The sequence below is a fragment of the Giraffa tippelskirchi genome, chromosome 11 (genome assembly GCF_054371585.1).
Source record: "Giraffa tippelskirchi isolate mGirTip1 chromosome 11, T2T-mGirTip1v1.2.pri, whole genome shotgun sequence".
NCBI classification, from domain to species: domain Eukaryota; kingdom Metazoa; phylum Chordata; class Mammalia; order Artiodactyla; family Giraffidae; genus Giraffa; species Giraffa tippelskirchi.
Genome location: NC_137285.1, coordinates 144,016,956 through 144,039,195, shown reverse-complemented (window position 1 = coordinate 144,039,195; position 22,240 = coordinate 144,016,956). Strand labels below are relative to the sequence as shown.

General features: G+C 44.2%; 1 protein-coding gene across 7 annotated transcripts in view; it reads right to left on the bottom strand.

The window, feature by feature from the left end:
* EXT2 (exostosin glycosyltransferase 2) overlaps positions 1-22,240 on the bottom strand; it is a 146,552-nt gene that overhangs the window by 75,344 nt on the left and 48,968 nt on the right. For all 7 annotated transcript variants that reach the window (XR_014069652.1, XM_081544998.1, XM_081544995.1 and 4 more), the window contains exon 8: positions 10,076-10,207. Coding sequence is in view for 6 of the 7 variants with exons in the window: in XM_081544998.1 (XP_081401124.1) it covers positions 10,076-10,207 (132 nt within the window). In the remaining variant the exon portion in view is untranslated. The remainder of the gene's footprint in view (positions 1-10,075; positions 10,208-22,240) is intronic.

Here is a 22,240-nt window from a genome sequence, read left to right as displayed (position 1 = left end):
AAGAACCGGAAGCTATAAAACAAGATTAAGTAGAAGTCAAGAAAAAACTCCTAGAAATTAAAAGTGAACAAAAATTTTTAAAGGAAAAGAAAGGTTACAAGATAAATATTGAGAAAATATCTAAGAAATTGAAACAAAAAGTCCATTAAGACGGAAAGAAAAGATAAGAAAAATAAGGATCAGTCTAGCACATTCATCATCAAGGTAACCCAAATTCCATCAAGAAAAAAGAGAAAATAAGTGGGGGAAGAGATATAAAATGTGAAAATTTCCTTACAAAGGGCCCAAATCAGTATCCGGTGAGCAAAAAAAACACTCATATCAGGGTATATCGTCATTAGTTTCAGAACATAGAATTTTCCAGGAATATTAAAAATTTCGCACAAAAGGATCAGGAATTAGAATGACATCTCAGGTTTTTGAGATTAAAACGGGAAGATAAGTGGACAATGAAGCAATATCTTTGAAATTCTGAAGAAAAGCCACCTCGACCAGAACTTTATACTAGCCCGAGCACAGCACTGCACACAGCTATTAATCAGCGTGAAAGAGAATAGGCACATTCTCAGACACGCAAGAGACAGCAAATTTATCCCTTTCCTGGGGAAGCTATTGGGAAAAAAAAACAAAAAGAAAGAGGATGTTAGAACTTGAAAACAAGGAATCCAACACAGAAGAGAAAAGAGAATTGCAAGAATCGTGGTAAACAGAGAATTGAGGCTGACCTCTGTCCAGGAGACCTAGAGAACAATCAATCCACACTGGAGCCGCAGGTGCAGGCTGCGGGAGAGAAGGGTGGGAGGGAGGGAAAGAGAGAGGGAAGGGGGGTGGGAAGACCATAGTTCACTTGTGCTTGACCATTTCACTCTTTTGTTGGAGAATTTAGTAAAAAGCAGTGATAGGAACATGGAAAACTAAGAGAGCTTTTTTTCTTTTTAAAGGCAGCTATGCATTTACTCCCTGGAAAATAAAAAGTTATACAAGAAAGGAAACATAACCCACGTTTTACTACTTGGTTCTGCTGACACCAACATTTATACAATCCTAATAATGTAACAATAAACACAGCTCTGATGAAAACTGATAAGATGAGAGGGAAGAGGAATGTGCAGAAGGAAGAGGCAGGAGCAGGAAACGAAACAGTAACTCTAAGGAAGTAAAGACACAACGTCGGTGACAGAGAAATCAGAAAAAACAGCACTATCAGCATTTCATGAGAAGACAGGAAAATAAATATTAGAGGAGAGCTGCAAGCTGCCCCTTGGGAACGGGCCTTAACTTTAGTTACAGGCGTTATTTTATTATTTGACTTTTAAAACCATACATGTGTTAAGCCATTCCATTTTTTTCTTAAACATGAAATTAAGAAATATAGCTGCAAGATAAAACAGAACCAAAAATCAAGACTCAAACTCCAGCTGGACCAATGTGGAAATTTTTCTACTCTGCAGCTGTAATGACCCTCTCATTAGAAAAATTACACTAAAATATTAATTGATAGGTCTGTGTAAACAGTATAGGACATGGGAAATAGAATTCATTACCCCTGATGTTGTGATACCCGACAACGCATTTTCCCAGTAACCTCTGCTACTGAACCTTTTAAGCTGACTTGTGGGAGAATGAAAGTGGGCCCTGAAGCAAGGGGAAAGGGAATGGGATATGCTAGTGAGTGACAGCTGGTGTGTGAAGGATGGCTTTGCCAAAATTCTCAAGGCGTCCTCAGTTCTTCCGCTGCCAGACCAAGCTCCACAGACTCCGAGAAACTACTCCACTCGCTGCCCGCCTCTGTGGGACGTAAGGAAGCAGTCAGGTGTTGACTCATGAATTCCAGAGTCATAAAAGTGAACTCTACAAAAGATGGGGTGGGTGGGATAGCTCTGCATCCAGGGAAACTATGCATGTGGCGCAACCTCCGCCACCACTGGCGTCGCTGTGCACACGTGGCTGCCCAGGTACACTAGTCTCCCTCTCCAGGGAGGATGCTCTGATTGACAGGACCCCCTCGGCAGCAGCCCCCTGAGTCTGTCCCTGCCTGTGCCTTACTTACCCTCCCCACCTGGATCTGACCTGTGACCTCGTCTTTCCCACGTACTATCTGACCATCAGATTTCTTGGCGTGGGGCCCCGGATCAAGCTCCTGGGATCTCCCTGCATCTCTCGCTCCACAGACCCAACTCGGCTTTCTTTACTCCATGACCTGAGACTTTCTGGCTTGTTCCCGCAGAAGCAAGTACAGCTACGAAACAATTCAATGGCGAAGGCAACTCAAGAAAAGGCCTGGCGTTGAGGGCAGGACAGCAGACCTTCCGTGCAACTGTGACGCTGTAAATGTGGATCCCTGGGTTGGGAAGATCCCCCGGAGAAGGGAAAGGCTACCCACTCCAGTATTCTGGCCTGGAGAATTCCATGGACTGTATAGTCCATGGGGTTGCAAAGAGTTTGACACCACTGAGTGACTTTCACTTCCACTAAAAACAAAAGACTCCAAGATGCTTAAACTTACTTAAAATTCAAGCTAAAATTTCTGAATTCCATACATACTTCAGCCATATCTGGGCAGTGGGAGGAAGAAGGGGAGAAAATAAGCCAAAAAGGCCTCCTGGGGAGGGGGGAGCAGGGGAGGTGTTCAAATTCCAGAGACACATTCCACAACCTGGAAGTTAAAGGGCAGGGAGTGGAGTTAAACAGATTCAGGGTTCTGCTTCGTGCATCTGAGCTGGTGCATCTGAGCTGGCGCTTCTTCGGCCTGCAGAGTGATTTATAGCTTGTTAGTATTTACAGCTGAGTGATATTTTCAGCAGCTTATACAACCACAACCTCTGTGAATGAGGAGGGCTGCCGTCTGGACATCTAAGTACTGGTAGCCCTGAGTTCTTCATGTAGCTGAGACAGATGTGGGCTTAGCCCAGGCTCTGGAAGCTTCTAATCAAGCTCCAGGGGTGCAGAAGAGGCACTGGATGGGGGGAGAGGGAGCGCCTTCTCCAGGCAGTGAGTCAGGACACACACAGTGAATCAATCCCACATCAAAGCACAGCCCCTGGACTAGCTACATCGAAACTACTTGGGAACTTGCTAGAAATGCAAATTCGAGGACCTCACCCAGACCGACACCATCTGAAACTAGGGGTGGAGTGGCAGCAATCTGCATTTTCACGAGCCTTTCAGGGCTCTGACACATCCTGACATTGGAGAACCGCTTCCCCAAGAACTAGGGGCAACAGCAGGCTCTGCTGCACTGAGTCCACAGCTCCGACCCTGCCCCTCGTGGGTGAGGACTGCCACGCAAGCAAGTGCTCTTCTCCAATCCCCCCACCTGCTGAGCCTTCCCCTTCTATCTTCAAAAGCTGGACTCAGGCTTCCAGGATGCCTAGGTGAGTGCATATAATCCTTGACTCAGGCCTGGCTTGCAGCAAAGCCGCCGCCACACCAGCTAGATTTCACAGGATCAAGTTCTTGTTGTCAACCTTATTCTTACGCTGGGTACAACAATCCATTTTAAGTCACTTCCCCATTTTTCTCATCAGTTTTTTTTTTGTCAATAGCTATGGGACCCCTGCTGTCTCCGTTTTCTGTTGCTCTAGGTCCAGTACAGTCAGTGTTACAAAAAAAAAAAACTGGGTTATCTATACTAGTGTTATCTATGACAACAAATCTGAAAAACACTGCCAGAAGGAACTAGGCAAAGAAAATTTACCTTCTCGGGTAGCTCAAATGGTAAAGACTACACCTTAAATGCAGGAGACCTGGGTTTGATCCCTGGGTTGAGAAGATCCCCTGGAGAAGGGCATGGCATCCCACTCCAGTATTCTTTCCTGGAGAACTCCACAGACAGAGGAGCCTGGTGGGCTGCAGTCCATGGGGTCGCAAAGAGACGGACACAACTGAGTGACTAACACTACTACCACCACTAAATAATGTTAGGACATAATGATAAGGTGAATTATAATCTTTCTAATCATGTTGTACAAAAATAATATGGGAAAATATTCCACTCTACATGATTTTAAGATTGTATTATGTTTATTTTTTTTTAAATGGTCACTGAGAGGATATGGTTTTGTGGGCACATGTCAGAAATCCAAAAACTCACAGCTCTTGGCCCGCTCCATATCTGCACATACTCAGTGCTCCCATGCCTCAGTCTGCGTCCTCCCGACAAGCTCATGTCCGGCAGAGGACCAGAGGTAAGCTAGGGGAGGGTGTCCAAAGAGATCCCCAGCCACACAAGCCAGGCCCAGATACAAGCACCAGGCCCACCAAGGGGTAAGACTAGAAATGGCACACACCTGAGAAGCGATACAGGCATGGAGTGTTTGGGAAGATGGTAAAGTTTTGCTGATACTTGCAAAAAAAATGGGGAGAAATGAAAGCCTCAAGAGACAGGAAAATACAGGCATCCTTGACAAGAGGAGCTAAAAAATTTAATGATTAAGAACAAACATGTCATCCCTCACAAAGAAACTTCCATTTGGTGAGAAATTCCTTCCAAAGAGAAGACTTGAGACAAAGGGCCAATCTCTCCAGATCAGACCACTCTGCCACTTTAAAGCTGTGCTCTAGAATGACTTACTCAAACGTTTTCACCGTCTGAGAGTGTAGTACAATGTGCATAACGTAATCGGGCCCCGCTCTGATTACAAACGAGGAAGGCAAAGCATCTGGTGACACAGGCACTTGGTTTCTGCACAGCCGGCCACCACCCCTCCCTGTCTTCACCATTCACACACAAGCCTTTTCTTTTTTTTTAACATTAAACTCAGGCAGTGGCATCTGGCCAAAAAAGGGCTCTCTGCTCTCAGCCCTCCTCTCCAGCTGAGCAAGCTCAGAGCATGGCTGGAGGCCCTGACTGCAGATCTTTGAAAGAGCCAGGCCAACCCTTGATTTACTGACTGAGATGCACACCGACTCCCACCTCGGGGTGCCTGATATGGTAAATTTGATGGAATCTAGAGGGGAGACTCCCCTGCAGGCTGGGCTCATAGTAACCACCTCGAGGGTAGGTTAAGTATTTCTGAAGGGGCGGTGGGGGGAAGGAGGGGGGGAGTTAACTATAAATAAATCAATGCTACTCAGGCTTTCTGTCAGTTGCTTTCACTGAAGAAGCAGAAATGTACAACCTACAGCTTTAAATCAGGGCTCTCATCACCTGAGCTCCTAAAATGTGGTCAACACTAAATTCCCCTTAAGAAAGAAAAATAAATAAATAAGGAATATATTTTCCAGTTGCTTATTCAGATCTATGCTTTTTATACTTATCTTCTTTCCCAAATTGAGTCCAGCATTCTGCTTTGTCCTCAATTAAAATATGCCTATTTCAAAACTATAAAATTTTATATACTATTTTCTCCTAATCTATATTCTTATGAAAGACAGAGACCAGAATCTCAACCATTTATCCTCATACACTTTTCTTGGAGCTTTAGATGAAAGTACAGGAAAGCGCCCACTGTCTCCACATTCTCTAGCTGGGTCATGATTATCCCACCTGTATGAATTCTCCCACAGAGCAACAGATGTGATCTTCTTTGTCTCAAGCTTGTACCATATGCTCAGAAGAGTGGAAATGTTTCAGCCCGGAGGAGGCTCAATGGCTCCATTAAAACTCCATAAGCCGGTCAAGACACACTGTGGGTAGAAGACCTGGGTTCCTTCTTATTTATACAACTTGCCCATTATTCGACCTTGGACGAGTCATCAGGCTCTGTGAGCCTCATTAAGTCTGCTTTAGAGATGAGAGGGAATCTTTTGCTTTTCTCACCTTCCCAATAGGGTGAAGGTCAAATAAAATAAAGGCTGTCACATCAGCATGTGAGTGAGCTTTGGATGGTTCAAGTCCTGGAGATTCCATTCTCCTCTCTCCCTCCTTCCTTCTTCATGTATAAAGGGCTTCCTACCTCAATTAAATTGCTCTAGGTATTATAAGGAATACCAAGATAACTCAGAAGTTCCCTTAAGAAACTTAAAACTTTACAGGAAATTGTACTTCTATGCATGTTAAATGATAGGAAAGAAACAGATAATATCCTTTAACATTAACCAGAAGGAAAGATTACTTTCTGTAAGGGGTCCAGGAAAAATCTCACGGAGAAAGGGGTACATGGCCAGGGACCCTGAATAAAATGCATAAGGCCAGAGGTGAGGGGAAAGAGCAGCGTCCAGTGAAAGGACTAACGGTCACAGAGAAATGCACGGAGCAAACACAGGAAGGACAACGCTGTGGAGCCAGAAACCTAGCGCTCCCCGAAAGGGAGCAGAGGGAGACAGAGCTGGACAGGAGGCCTGGTGCTGGACCGCAGAGGGCCCTGCCGCCAGGCCATGTTTGGACTCCAACACCACCCCGGCCTCTGATGCCCACGCAGCCGCACTCCCTATCTGGAGAGACAACACCATGCTGCCCCCTCTTCCTAAACTCCTTCCCAGGCAGCACACGGTCAGTGGCCCCTGGTATCACTCACATTTGGGTGGTGGTTTAGTCGCTAAGTTGTGTCCACCTCTTTGTGACCCTATGGACTCTAGTCTGCCAGGCTCCTCTGTCCATGGGATTTGCCAGGCAAGAATACTGGACTAGGTTGCCATTTCCTTCTCCAGGGGAACTTCCTGACCCAGGAATCAAACCCAGGTCTCCTGTCTTGCAGGCAGTCTCCAGCATTGCAGGCAGATTCTTTACCGACCGAGCCACCAGGGAAGCTCCATCACTCACATTTATCCTCCATTTAATTCTCACCTGGGTTCCTGAAACAGTCTCCTGTTTGGCCTTCTCCTCCTACAACAGAACCACCCTCCACACTGATGTCAGAATGACCTGAAATGCAGTTTCACCACATGACTCCTGTGGAGGTGCTCCGCTGATCTCCCATCACCTACCGGTAACATTCCAGCACCTTCCTTGAGATGCCAGGGGTTTGGTGACCTGGGCCCTCGGAAGGCTCCACCTTCTGCGTCTCCCTCACAAACCCCCTTCACTCCTGCCACACTGACCCCCTCAAAGTTCCTGAAACCACCATGCTCTCTTGTCTCTCTGACCTCTGAATTTGCTCTCCTTCTGGATGGAACCAGAAACCCCAAAATTCATCATTCTTGGCCCACCCCCTCCCTGTATCACATCTAATGCTCACTTGTCTGAGTCTCTGTCCTCCAGACAGTCAGAGGTAAGCTAGGGGAGGGTGGAACCTAACTTCTCCCTTTCCCTGGCCACACAACACCCGCCCTTCTCTTTTAACACTTAGCAATATTAAATGATGGTCATTTAACATTGTTCTGGAAGCAGCAGCCAAGGCAATTAGATAAAAGATAACAAAAGGTTCAAGTGTTGGAAAAAAGAATAATTAGCATTTGCAGGTATCACTGTGTATCTAGCAGACATAAGAGAATCAACTTGAAAAAAAAAATCAAGCAATTACATAACTCAGAGTATTACAAGTTTATATATAAAAGCCAATAATATGTCTTCATACAAAAGTAATCAGTTAGGAACTAAAATGTCAGAAAGCACATATTACCTTTACTGGAGTGTAAGAATGATAAAACACCTAAGAAAAAATTTTGCAAGTCTTGTAAAGGACCTGTATAAAGAAAGCTTTAAAATTTTACTAGAAAGACAAATCTTGCTTCCAGATAGCAAGACCTACTGCAATGTCAACTCCCCAGTGGCATGGATTTTTCTCTGCTTTGTTGACTGACATATCTCAAGTACCAAGAACACTGCCTGGAACAAAACAGGCACTCAGTAAATACCCACTGAATGAATACATGCCAAAAACAATCTGAAAAGTCAGGGTGATCAATCACAGTTCAAATAGGATTTGTATTTGCATTCTAGGAGAAACGGACAGAGAGAGCAACCTTCCAAGTGAACAAGAATTCAAGTACTCAGGGTTACTGAAGGCATGGAGAACCAGAATAACCAAAATGTTATTGGTGGAACTATAAACTGGTGTAGTCTTTTGAAAGCACAATTTGTTAATATCTATCAACACTCAAGTCCATGGGGTCACAAAGAGTAGGGGCTGAGAGACTGAACTGACTGACTGACTGATCAACATTCAAAGTGTGCTTATTCTTTTAGTCATTTCTCTTCTGTTATTAATTCTACAGATATATTCACACATTTATGTGCAAACACACATGAAAGGATGTGTGGACACAGTAATATGCATTCCCCCCTATTATTGTTGAAAACAGATCTGCCTGTTAAGATCCACCTAAGCGATAGAATCATATACAGCAATCCTACACATGATCTTAGCCAAAAGGCTGAGAAGTGATTACAGCGGTCCTTAAAACTAAAGTAGCCCTACACAGAATGAAATGGAAGTAAGCCCATGATCTAGTGTTAAAGTAAAAAAGGCAAGGTTGAGAATATGCACAGTGTGATCCCATTTGTATTCTAAAATTATATAGTATGTCTATACAGGAACCGAAACATTCTGGAAGGTTACCTTTGGCAATGAAGTCAAGGGAAGAGATGGACAGAAGGAAACTTTCCCTTAAGCAAAACAGAAAGAAGGTGTTTGCTACTGTTTTGCTTGCCTTGACCGATTTACTTCCTCTCAGGCACTCCCGTTCAGGAGCACCGCCCGCCCTCGCCCGGGGCTCCCTGGGCATTCCACCCATCACTCCACTGCAGGACAACTCCTACAATACCCTTCTTTCCACGCTTCCCAAGTTAGCGGTGAGTGCCTCTGAGGGCAGGGCCTGGTTTCCTTTCCTGCTTTCTCAGCACCTGGTAGAGCGCTGGCACACAATAACCCCTTAAGGAAGGCGGGAGGAAGACAGGAAGGAGGGAGAGGGGGAGGGAGAGAGGGCCCACCATGAAGGCTGACCAGGTGGCAGCACACAGCACTGTTAAGAGCGGGTAGGGTCAGGAGACAAGGACCGCTGGCCACAGAGAGAAAAGCAATGATTCGGCGGAGAGGAGTCTAGCTCTCTCATGCGGAGGCCTCGGGGTCTGTGAGCCACAACTCGGGAAGTGTGCCCCAGAGCAGAGACTGTGCCCACCGCCCCCCCCAGCTTCAGGTACTTGTCTCGGTCAGGCCACAGGTGCCCCGTGACTCCTGCCATTAAGGACGAGACTCTGAGAGCAGCATCTGACCACCCCATCTTGCTGCTGGAAGGACAGAGGCGCCTCGGCCACCCTGGGCAATCCCTAATGCCTCTCCATCATTTTTGCTGATGATGTCCCCTACCAGGGGCCTGAATGTTAATTGACATCCATGTAAAGCACTTAGTTAGCATAAAGCACAAGAAGGAGTGCTCAAAATATAAGCTATCGTTAAATTGCTTATAGAATCTTTTCACGAGTTCAAAGCACCACCACTGCAAAAGTCATCAGGAAGTCTTCCATTTCCAACAAGACCCAGGCCTCCCAATTTATTTCTGCAATGAACAAACACACTGTCTTCCTAAGCACATTTAAAACAAACTGCTGCTTCAGTATTTGTTACTTTTGTCATCATTTCAAAATTAAACTGGTCCTGCGTGAGTATGTGCTAAGTCGCTTTAGTCGTGTCCAACTCTTTCGTTACCCCGTGGACAGTAGCCCGCCAGGCTCTCTGCCCATGGGATTCTCCAGGCAAGAATACTGGAGCGGGTTGCCATTTCCTCCTCCAGGGGATCTTTCCAATCCAGGGATCAAACCCGATCTCTTACCTCTCCTGCACTGGCAGGTGGATTCTCCACCACTAGTGCCACCAGGGAAGCCCAAACTGGTCCTGTGCTGTGCTTGGTTGCTTAGTTGGTTCCTACTCTTTTGCTACCCCATGGACTGAAGCCCGCCAGGCTCCTCTATCCATGGGGCTTCTCCAGGCAAGAATCCTGGAGTGGGTTGCCATGCTCTCCTCCAGGGAATCCTCCCAACCCAGGGATCGAACCTAGGTCTCCCGCACTGCAGGTGGATTCCTTACCATCTGAGCCAACAGGAAAGACCAAAACTGGTCCTATTAGGTCCCAAATATTCTAGCACACTCTTGTCTTAGAAAGCTCAAACTTAAATCACCTTTACAAATTCAGCACATGTTCCATTGTCCTGTCTGCTGGCCTATGCCTGACGTGGCTCACCCCAGCATTTACTCACCACGGCGGGAGGGTCGTTCCAGTCTTCATAGGAGATGGCGGCATACGGATAGATCCGATCATTGATGATCTGCAGGGTGGCCATGGCGATAGCCTTGATTGACCGGAAGTATGCTTCCCAGAACCATCGTGCCTGTGAAGAAAACCACACCGCACGAAGTGAGCAGAGTGAGGGAAGAACCAGAGGCTCCATCACAGGCACCTCTGGGTCGGGGTCATTTCCTTATTCTCAAAGAAGAGCGTGCCCAAGGCAAAAGCCCGCCTGCTGTGCAAGGCAACTCCATCAGAGTGGGCATTCATCCAAGGCGGTCAAAATAGAACGTGAGGACAGGCAACGCACATGGAATTCAATTTAGATATAAAAGAACTATGTGGGAATGAAATATCTATGTGTTCAACCAGAGCACGTTTATAGTCTTTTTTTTTTAATATTACTACTAAAGTGCACATAGAGTACATTCAGTACTCTCATAATTACTATCCAGATAAAGCTACAGAACATTCCAGCACCCCAGGAGATTCCTCTCTGCTGTACCCAGTCAGTATCTCACCTCTCCAAGAGTAATCACTACTCTGATTTCTGCTAGCCTACTAATGAATTTCATATTAATGGAACCAAACCGTATTTATCTTTTGTGTCTGACCTCTTTTGCTGAACACTGTAATATTAAAATTGGGTTTCAGTGTCAGGTTATGCTGGCCTCATAAAAGGAGCTGAAAAGTGAGTAGAAAAAGTTCTATTCTTTGAGAAATGTTAGGCAAGTTTGGCATTATTTCTGCCTTGAAAGACTGAGAAGTCATCAAAAAAGCCATCTCAGGTCTTTTTTTGGGGGGTGGGGGTAGGGTGGGTAACAACTTTAAATCATGGATGTTTGTTCATAGACATAAGATTCTGCATATTCTCATGTCAGTTTTGCAGGTGGTATTTTTCAATGAATATGTTCACTTTAAACTGTTAAATGTTTGGACTAAATGTGTGTTAATGTCTATTTAATGCCTATAGAATCTGTAGTGATACCTCTCTTTTCATTCCTGATATTGATCATCTGTGTTTTCCCTTTGTATTTGATCAGTCTTACTGATGTTTATCAATTTTATTAATCTTTTCCATTTTGTATTGTTGATTTTCTTCATTTTCAGTTCAGTCACTCAGTCATGTCTGACTCTTTGCGACCCCATGGACTACCATGCAGGCATCCCTGTCCATCACTGACTCCCGGAGCTTACACAAACTCATGTCCATTGAGTCAGTGATGCCATCCAACTCGTTCTCTCTTGTCCCCTTCTCCTCCTGCCTTCAATCTTTCCCAGCATCAGGGTCTTTTCTAATGAGTTGGCTCTTCACATCAGGTGGCCAAAGTATTGGAGTGTCAGCTTCAGCATCAGTCATTCCAATGAATATTCAGGACTGATTTCCTTTAGGATTGACTAAATTGATCTCCTTGCTGTCCAAGGGACTCTCAAGAGTCTTCTCCAGCACAGTTTAAAAGCATCAATTCTTCAGCACTAACCTTTATGGTCCAACTCTCACAGCCATAAATGACTACTGGAAAAACCATAGCTTTGACTAGACAGACCTTTGTAGGTAAAGTAATGTCTCTGCTGTCTAAGTTTGTCACAACTTTTCTTCCAAGGAGCAAACATCTTTTAATTTCGTGGCTGTGTTTACCATCTGCAGTGATTTTGGAGCCCAAGAAAATAAAGTCTGTCACTGTTTCCATTGTTTCCCCATCTATTTGCCATGAAGTGATGGGACCGGATGCCATGATCTTATTTTTTTGAATGGTGAGTTTTAAGCCAGCTTTTTTACTCTCCGCTTTCACCTTCATCAAGAGGCTCTTTAGTTCCTCTTTGCCTTCTGTCATAAGGGTGGTGTCATCTGCATATCTGAAGTTATTGATATTTCTCTCTGCAATCTTCATTCCAGCTTGTGCTTCATCCAGGATGGCATTTTGCATGATGTACTCTGCATATAAGTTAAACAAGCAGGGTGACAAATACAGCCTTGACGTACTCCTTTCCCAATTTGGAACCAGTCCATTGTTCCATGTCCGGTTCTAACTGTTGCTTCTTGACCTGCATGCAGATTTCTCATGAGGCAGGTAAGGTGGTCTGGTATTCCCATTTCTTTAAGAATTTTCCAGTTTGCTGTGATCCACACAGTCAAAGGCTTAGCATAGTCAATGAAGCAGAAGTAGATGTTCTTCTGGAACTCTCTCCAACGGATGTTGGCAATTTGATTTCTGGTTCCTCTGCCTTTTCTAAATATAGCTTGAACATCGTAAGTTCTTGGTTCACATACTGTTAAAGCCCCGCTTGGAGAATTTTGAGCATTGCTTGCTGGCGTGTGAGATGAGTGCAACTGTGCGGTATCTTACTTATTTACTTATCTTAATTCTTCATCTAACTTTTTTTCTATTTTGTTCCTTTCTGCTCTTATTTTTACTTTCTTTGGTTTGGGGGGACTTAAATCCATACTGCATTTAGATTCTTGAGGTTGAAGTTTAGATATTTCAATCTTTCTTCTTTCTTAACACATACATACAAAGCTATAAATTTACTTCTATGCACGATTTTAAATGCATCCCACACACTGACATATCATTTTCATTATAATTTAGGTAAAAAAAAATTTAATTTCCATTGTGATACTTTCTTTGACCCCAAGGGAATTTATTAATAGAAGTATATTGTTTAATTTCCAAACATTTTCGGATTTTATATTTATCTGTTACTGATTTCTACTTTGCATTGTAGTCAGGGAACATACATGTTATTTCAAAACCTTGTAATTTATTTAAACTTTATTTATGGCCTGGCACATTGTTTATTTTTGTCAGTGATCTATGTGCACTTTAAAAAGAGCATTTTGCTGTTGATGAGTGTAATGTTTTACAATTGTCAAGCACAGTAAGTTGATTATTTAGTACTATCTAAATATTCTATACCTTTATGCACGTGTATGTGTATTTATTTCCAAAATTTTTACTTCCAAATTTCTGCCCTTAAAGTTTATCTAAAGATTATCTCTCATAAAAAGATAGAAATGGATTTTAATATTTTATCCCATTTAAAAATCTTTGGCTTTCAGTTGTATATATAGTCCATTTACACTTAATGTAATTTCTGATATGACTGAGTTTAAGTGTTTGCTCACTCTGTGTTCAGAGGTCCACAGCTGTACCTCAGTATAGCTCTTTGTATTTACCCTGCTGAGGACTGTATAGCTTCTCTAATTTGTAACTTTATGTCTCCTGATGCTTTTAGAAAACTCTCAGTCAGAATTTTTTACAATGTTGGTTCTATCACACTCTCCTCTTCTACAACTCCAAATACACATGTATGTTAAATGTTTTCACCATGTCCTGTATGTCTCTTATTCTCTTTTCTGTATTTTTCCTCTCTGCGCTTCAATCTGTGTATTTTTCTACTAATATGCCTTCTGGTCCAATAATCCTTTATCCTTTTCCAATAATCTTTTATCCTTTTCCAATAATCCTTTATCCTTTGTGTGTTTAAGTCTATAAATTGCTATTAAATCCATGTACTGAATTCTTAATTTCACTTCTTATATTATTCATTTCCAGAATTCCACTTGGCTAACAAGATTTTGTATCTTTGTTGAAATCCTCCTTCTTTACTTCTATATTATTGAGTATTGTTAATCCCCAACTGATAACTCCAATATCTGAATAACCTTTAAGTCTCTTTCTGCCATCTCTTTTTATTCTTCATTTTGGTCATTTGGTTTCAATTTCTAGCTTGCATCTTAATTTTTTATTAGATATCAATATTTTGCATTAAAAATTATAGAGGCTCTGGACAATCCAGATTATCTTTCTCTTAAGAATATAACACATTCTGCTGGCAGGCACAGAGAATGCAGTCAGACCACTTTAATCCTGTCAGCTTCAACTTCTGTCAGGACTAACTTTTTTCAGCTTGCCCTTAGTCTGAAGGTGTGGCCTTCTGGGCCTTCAGCTAAAGCCTGGGGTGTTTACCAGGACCCCTCCACTCTGGCCAGCCCTGAACACGGACCTTTGTCTCATTAGCACTATGTATGGTTGCTGAAATAGCTGCACAGCTCCTTAGGCTCCCAGCTCCTGCTTTCTGCAAGTACTCCAGGAGTCTTGCTCTGATCGCGTGCACCTTAGGAGCTGGCAAAGGCCTTAATGGAAGACTGTACGCTCATTTTTTGTTCATTTTCCCATGATTCTCTTTCTCCTGAGACTTTTGTCCTTCAAATCCCAGATACTTTGGGAACCCCCTAACTCCAACCTTCAGCCCTGTGGGGCTGCTGTTTTCTGAGAAGACTCCATACCCAGGAATGTGAACTTCAAGTCCTCAGGGGATGGCGTCAGAGTGAACAGGGAGCTCCCCTCAGGGTGCTCCTGTCTCTTAGGAATTGTCCCTCAAGTCCTTCTCTGAACTGTTGTTTCATCTATTATAATAAGCTTCTGTACTTCTTTTTCTTTTGTGACAGGAGGGTTACTCACAAACCAGCTACTCTGTCAGAGTCTTCTGAAAGAAGACGTTTTTTTATCCAAGCAGAGTTTAAACTCGGTTCCTAAGGAAAGGAGGATGCTGGTGTCGATGACCTCTCCAGCTTCATTCAGCCTACGATTCCACTCAAAATCAGAGGCTATTTGCATTTATGCAAGGGGGCCGAACATATCCAAGTTTAGCATGAGAAATTGGAAGCATAACCAAAATAGGGAGAGGAAAAAAGACACTTTCTAGTCTAGACTTACTGACTTTGGGTCTGTTTTCTGGACAAGTCCTCTATTAGTTAAAGCCTTGGATAACTTCTGAGTTATATGACGACTATTGTTTCCACTAACAATAAGGAGAAGGCAAAGCATCACAATGAGAATTTCTCCTATTCAGAGAAAATCAGAAACAGATTTAGCTTCCAGGGGCATCTGACTTAAGCTGTCCTGCGGTTTGCCATCTGGGTACAGCCGGGGGGCCTGTTGGCTGCCTGCTGCTGCTTCTTAGATACACTCCACTCACTCCAGTCTCCTTCCTGCTCAACCATGCTGCTGCTTCCCCTCCCATCGTCCAGCCGAAACATCTACAGTTCATGAGGCCTAAGAGAACCTACCTTCTCTGTGAAACCTTTACTGAGCACCCCCAACATCAACAATCTTCCCTTACTAAGACATCCCACTGCATTCACAGCCTTTACCTTATGGCTTAGTTCTCTGATCCACCATTCTAACACTGCTTTACTGGCATTTCAGATGATCACTTTTCTGTCTCCAGCTAGACGGTGAATTTCTTGGCTGTGGAAACCGGCATTTTTTTTTTCTTTTTTATTAGTATCCTTAAAAATGTTAGAATGTTTTGCCTGCTGCAAAGCACTACTGTACCCATGATCTCATTTGCTCTTTATAACCAAGTTTGTCAACTTTACCTTCCCTGGTGGCTCAGATGGTAAAGCATCTGTCTGCAGTGCGGGAGACCCAGGTTCGATCCCTGGGTTGGGAAGATCTCCTGGAGAAGGAAACGGCAACCCACTCCAGTACTCTTGCCTGGAAAATTCCATGGATGGAGGAGCCTGGTAGGCTATAATCCATGGGGTTGCAAAGAGTTGGACACGACTGAGCGACTTCACTATCACTATTGTCAACTTTTGGGGGTCGAATGGCAGATACAAATTTCATTTTATATGTGAGAAACTGAGCTATTAAGTGGCAAAGTCACCAATCAAACCCGTGAATCCTAACTCTAAAGTCAGACCTTTTCCTACCTCATTCTAGAATATGCAGAGTACCAGCAGAGAGTAACTTTCAGAAAATGGTCCTCTACCAAGGCACTGAGAGGGGTAAAAATTCACTGAGATGCACAAGCCTACACATAAACATAGCTTAAATATTTACCTCCTTTTCTACCCAAATGAGTTCATCGTCACATATGTATTTTTTTTATTTCAAATCACACCACACTCAAACTCAAGCATTCCAAAGCTTTGCATTCACATTTAATCACAGTGGAGACAGCAGCGTTTGGGATTTACAGGAAACAATGACTGGGAACAAATCCACCTAGAATACCAACCAGAGGCACAAGTGTAGGACAGAGACTCTGATTTAAGATGTCTCAAATCATCCCATCCTGTCCACCAAATTGTAGTTCTCTTAGAAAGGAAGCAAGCCTTGCCAATAATCACAGCTCAAGTGTCTCGGCCTGAGGATAAGTGAACTTCACAGGCTTAATTATTTCTGCAGGACCTCTTTAACACCTTGCAGCATTTAGAAGACATAATTTACAGCACCCCCAGGACTCAATCTCGGCCACTTTTCAGCAGAGAGGAAGGCATTTTCAGCTCTGCTGCAATACACGAAAGCACCACCATTCCCATCCAGTGAGCTAAATGCAAACACTTATTCTGTTTTGAGGTTTTTTCCCCCATCAACATGGGCCACACTTATCTCTACCTGAAAACTTGAAATGAGGGATTCTTCCACAAACCTGCGGATTCCCCACACGCTCTACTCTGTGCATCTACACAGCTGAAAGCTAAGTCACATGTGAAAAGGTCACACCAACAACCTCCAACAAAGCATTTAACTTTTCTTCATGAAACCAATACCACAGTAATTTTGTAAAACATGCAGATTTCAAAGCGCGGGAACTAAAGTTCCTATGACACTTTCAAACATGAGAATCATGAAGCAAAGGGCAAGGATTGAGCCAACTTGAAACTATCTCAAGCAAATACAAACTTCAAATTAAAACTGCTGCTGTGGTTTAATTTCTTTGATTTTCAGTAACAAAGCCAACAGGACTAGCAATAACAAGTGTTTAAAGGAAACAAGCGCAATATGGGAGAAAGAGTCACGGTGATGAGTGTCCTGCACGATTTTAAGCAGCTTAACCCTATTTTTTGAATCTATGGGATGTACACCACACCACCTTTCTCCTGGAGCTGCAGGTTCTGTGAGACGAGGTTTGTAAAGCTCCTTGCCCCATGCAGAGCAGATAATCAGAACATCTCCTCCACACCTGCACCCATCCTGTCCTCTTGAGGTCTCTGTCACTTACAGTATATAATACATTCCGCGCGATTTTGGGGTGGGGAGGGAGATGGGGGAAGAGGACAGACAGAAGGGATTCTAAGGTTACACTCCATTCATTTCAATTCTTGAAGCCAGGAAAGAATCCAACTGGTCAGAGAATGGAGGTAAGTATAATAAAAACAAATACGAGGATGACAGACCTTAATACTGAAAAATCTCTCACCCACTAACATGTCTCTTCTACCTGAATCTCTAAGCTTCCAAGGCAGAGGCCAGCACTTCTCTGCAGACCGTGAGAGTGGGGACGCATCTGGTTTTGCTCATCACTGGTCTCGTGGCCCCTAGCACAGTGCCTGTCAAGGAGTGGGCAGTCGAATGTTTGTTGAAAAGAACAAATCCATCTCCCTCACAGGCACCACACACATCTCACGGAACTCTCCAGATCTTCTAAGCACCAGCCCACGACCTTAAAGGGGGAAAACCATCATTTCATAAAAAGGATCGCCTCTTGCATGCTGAATTTTAAAAGGGAAGAGACGGGGGTGGGGGAGTGGATTTGAGGGGAAAAAAAGGAAAACTTGTTTCTAGGTAAAATGGCAAGGTGGAAATGGGACCATGGGTGTCCCTTACATCGTGTGTGTATACACCACGAGAGAGAGAATCAGTAGTTAGAACTATGCCTTGCAAGTCTGTCCTGGAAGTGTCCAGGATATCTAACCATGCAGTAATGACACAGAAGAACCCCAGGACCCCAAAGCAGTCCAAGGGCAACTGCATCCCAAGCACAGTGACGGTTCTCCAACACCCTTTCATCGGCAGCCAGCTGTTCACTGTCCTTTCCAACAGAATCTCCTGAATGTGACCCACGCCAACAGACTTCGTTTTAATATACTGAAAGGACATTTCTAATGAAAACCACAAAATAAAAAAACAAACCAGCCGGCTATGCCTCTGTCTCAAACCTCAACTGGCAACGCTGTCCAAACATGTAACTGTGGATCAGTAGGTACCCCAATACTACTCTACTTCCCCACCCCCACCCACTGGTTGGCCACAAAATAAAAGATTTGCCTCTGCTTGAGATGTAGAAAGTCACAAAGAAACATGGACTCTCCTGTAACAATGAGAAAAAGCCACCAGATACACCACCAACACTGTAACTTGCCTTGGGCCCGTGGGAGAGCTGTGGTCAGAAGGCAATCAGGGACACCCAATTTCCAGGAGTGCCATCCAGGAGCCATGGGACACTCAACTCCAGCTCGGGAAGAGCACAGAAGGCGGGGGTGGCTGCTATAAAAGCAGTCGCCAAAACCAGCTAACATTTTAACAAACTCTTAAAATTGAGTGTGGGCTAGTAGGGCAGTTTGGGAGTTCTAGACACAAGCAGAATCTGCACTCACTTTCGAGCCCTTTTCTGCTGGATGTTCTCGAGAAAGATGGGGGCAGGGGAAGAAACCAGAGAGATTCCCCTCAACGGCACACAGGGAGAAAGCCCTGTCCCTTTCTCAAATTTTTTTTTTTCATCCAGAGCCAAACCTCTACCTGCTGGGGGGCGAGCAGGAAAAGCAGGATGCAGATCCTCCACTTCTGGGAGAAGGGGAGACAGGCAGCCTGCCCCGCACTGGGAGGGCAGGAACCCTTCCAGCTCCCAGCAGGCCAGAGCTGTGGCTGGGGTCGAAGCAAAAGCCTCCACTCCCAGAGGAGGAGCAGGAGACTCCCTCGAACCCCAGACCTCCAAAGACAAAGGGCAGACTCCAGCTGCCCCAGGAACACTGAGAAAGCCCCCTTCACAGCCCCAGCAAACAAGTCTGCCAGACTGAGGCTGGACCAGGGGAACGGAATCCTCCTGGCCCACCACAGGTCTGCCACCACATACAAGCAACAGAAGTCTATCTATCCGCTGACGGGAGCACGGCTTCCTGTGTAGGGAAGGTAGGCAGGACCTGCTGAAAGTGGAGGGTGAAGCTGGAACTCAGAGAAAAGCCCCAGTACCCTGTGCCCCACACAAGAACAAGGAGACCACTGGCAGCATCTGGATTCAGTGGTGCTGAAGGTTAAGTCCAGCGACAGAAAAACCCACACCCATCCCAGTTACACGCTACGTTGAGTCAACCTCCCACGCGAAGGGCTCACAGAAGAGGTCTGCCCGTTGCTGGACATGACATTTACTTTAGGTCTCCTGTTTTCCTAACACACAGTCCATCACTCAATCAAAGTTTATCAGAAACAAGATACAAGAGAAAACAATCCACTGTCATAACATAAATCCGTCAACAGAACCAGGCCCAAAAATGACCAAGATTTTGGAACTACCAGATGAAGACTTCAAAATAACTATTATTAATATGTGAAAGAATCTAGGGAAAAAGGTGGACAACCTGCATGAACAGATTGGCATATTCAGTAGACAGATGAAAACTAAAAAAAAGAGCCAAATGAAAATGCTAGAAAGAAAAAAATGTAGTATCACAGAATTTCTTCAATTGGCTTATCAGCACACTAGATATAGCAGAGGAAAGAAAGAAACTTGGAAATAAAAAAGAAATGATCCTAACCGAAATGCAGAGAGAAAAAGAGTACCAGAAAATAGAACAGAGCGTCCAAGAACTGTAGAACCACATGGAACGTTCTAACAGTACCTGTAGCCAGAGTTCTAGAGAGGGGGTTTGGAAACAAGACAACAGATATATTTAGTGAAATAGTGGCTAAGAGTTTTTCCAAATTAATGAAAAACAATAAAATGGACTGAATAAGCACAGAGAACCAAGGCAGATGAAATAAAGCATTTGCCTTCTCCCTCAGGAAGTTTGAGAAACAGCTGCACCTTTGAGGACCCAGAAGCTCTTCTGCCTCTGAGCTGCAATCTGGGAGATTCCGGGGGATCTGAGTCCAGGAGATTTTCTCTCAGCTCACCACACTGACAGAACCATTTATCTCATGTGAAGGGCTGGAAAATATTTCCACGCCTCACGGATTAATTTTTCAAAGCTGTGTCTGAAGGTGAATCTGAAAACTTCCAAAGGGATTCCGAGGCTTTCCAAGCACTAACGTACCACCGGCAGACAAGCTCCTTTTCGTTTCTCTGCTGTGACAAATGGAGCCGGTGAGCATTCCTATGACGGCCCCAGAGCCTCCTACGCGGCAAGCTCTGCAGGGTCACATGGGCTCTCTTCCCCGCCACCTTCCTGGGCAGCTGAGAGGGCTCGAGCAGGGAGCCGGGTGCCCTTCTTGCTAACCTCACTTCCGGGGTGCAGCTAACCCCACGGCCAGCCTGGAGGCAAAGGAGACAGGCACCGACAGCCCCCGCCTGGCAGCCGAAACACACACAATGGTGAGGTCGAGTGATAATCAGGGTATCCTGATTCCCAGTGGACAATTACTGCAAGACTGGCTTCTTGTTTATTCTTTTGCTGACTCCATTTTTATAAACAAAAGAGTTAGGTGACAACATACTTAAAAAACAGGGAGAGAAAAAAAAAATCAACAAAATCCCCTCGGGGCAATTCTCAAGGACTGAAGGTTTTATAAAAATGTACCTGGCCCAAGCTGTCAGTTTTTCTAGAGGAGAAGGTTCACTGACATTTGACAGTCTTACTCAGTGATCCAACGAACAATAATGAATAGGGTTTATCTGCTTTAAAATAAGAGATTTCTGAAGTAAAAGAGGTCTACATATCAAGGATTTATCAGTACCCCCTTTTTTCTTTACTTAAATCATTTGCTAATTTAATTACATTTAAATGCCTTCCTCCGTAAAACATGAGAGTGCTTTCCTTCACTTCCGTACTCACAAAGCTACTTTACCCGCCCTCACCTCGCGCATCCCCCACCAGAACCTGTCCGCGGTGCCCCCGGAAGCACTTCTCCGTATCTACCAGTCTTCCCAGTCTCGTCATCTCAATTACTTGATCACAGCACCCGAGGAGCCCACACCCACCACTCACTGACCCTTCCATAAAGCCACAGACATCTGTTCTTGTAACAGTAGCAGACTTCACTTTACAATTTTTTGATAAATATAAAAAATCTTTTTATTTCTCTACCAGGCAGACTTATAATCGCTTTCTTTTGAACTTTTCGTTTTGAAACATTTTTGACTTAGAGGACAGTTGCAACAGCAGAACAGAGTTCTGAATACCCTCACTAGCTTCTCCTAATGTTAGTCTCTTTCATCTCCATGGTACAATGATCAAAACCAAGATGTTAACATTAGGTTAATTCTACTAACTCAGCTACAGACTTTTGTTTTCTTTTTGGATTTTCCCAGTTTTCTTCTAAGGTCATTTTTCTGATCCGGGATCTTATCCAGGACACTGCATTGCTTCTGGCTGTCATGGCTCCTCAGTTTCAATCTTTCCCTATAGTTCATGACCTTAACACCTTTGCCTGGTGTGGTCAGGAATTTTGTAGAATGTCCCTAAGTCTGGTTGGTCTGAGGTTCTTTAATTGTTATGACCAAGGTTATGGATTTTGGAGAATACTACACAGATTACGTGCCTTTCTTTTTCCTTCATAATTGGGGACACATGATAGGTATCAAGGTGACTTATTACAGGGGAAGAAAGTTATGACCAACCTAGATAGCATATTAAAAAGCAGAGACATTACTTTGCCAACAAAGGTCTGTCTAGTCAAGGCTATGGTTTTTCCAGTAGTCATGTACGGATGTGAGAGTTGGTCTATAAAGAAAGCTGAGTGCCAAAGAATTGATGCTTTTGAACTGTGGTGTTGGAGAAGACTCTTGAGAGTCCCTTGGACTGCAAGGAGATCCAACCAGTCCATCCTAAAGGAGATCAGTCCTGGGTGTTCATTGGAAGGACTGATGTTGAAGCTGAAACTACAATACTTGGGCCACTTCATGCTAAGAGTTGACTCATTGGAAAAGACCCTGATGCTGGGAAGGATTGGGGGCAGGAGGAGAAGGGGACAATGGAGGATGAGATGGCTGGATGGCATCACCGACACTCTAGGAGGTGGTGATGGACAGGGAGGCCTGGCGTGCTGCGATTCATGGGGTCACAGAGAGTCAGACATGACTGAGCGACTGAACTGAACTGAACTCACCTTGATCACCTGGTTAAGGTGAGGTCTTCCAGGTTTCTCCACTGTAAAGTTACCATCCCCATCTCATAGTCTATGCGTTA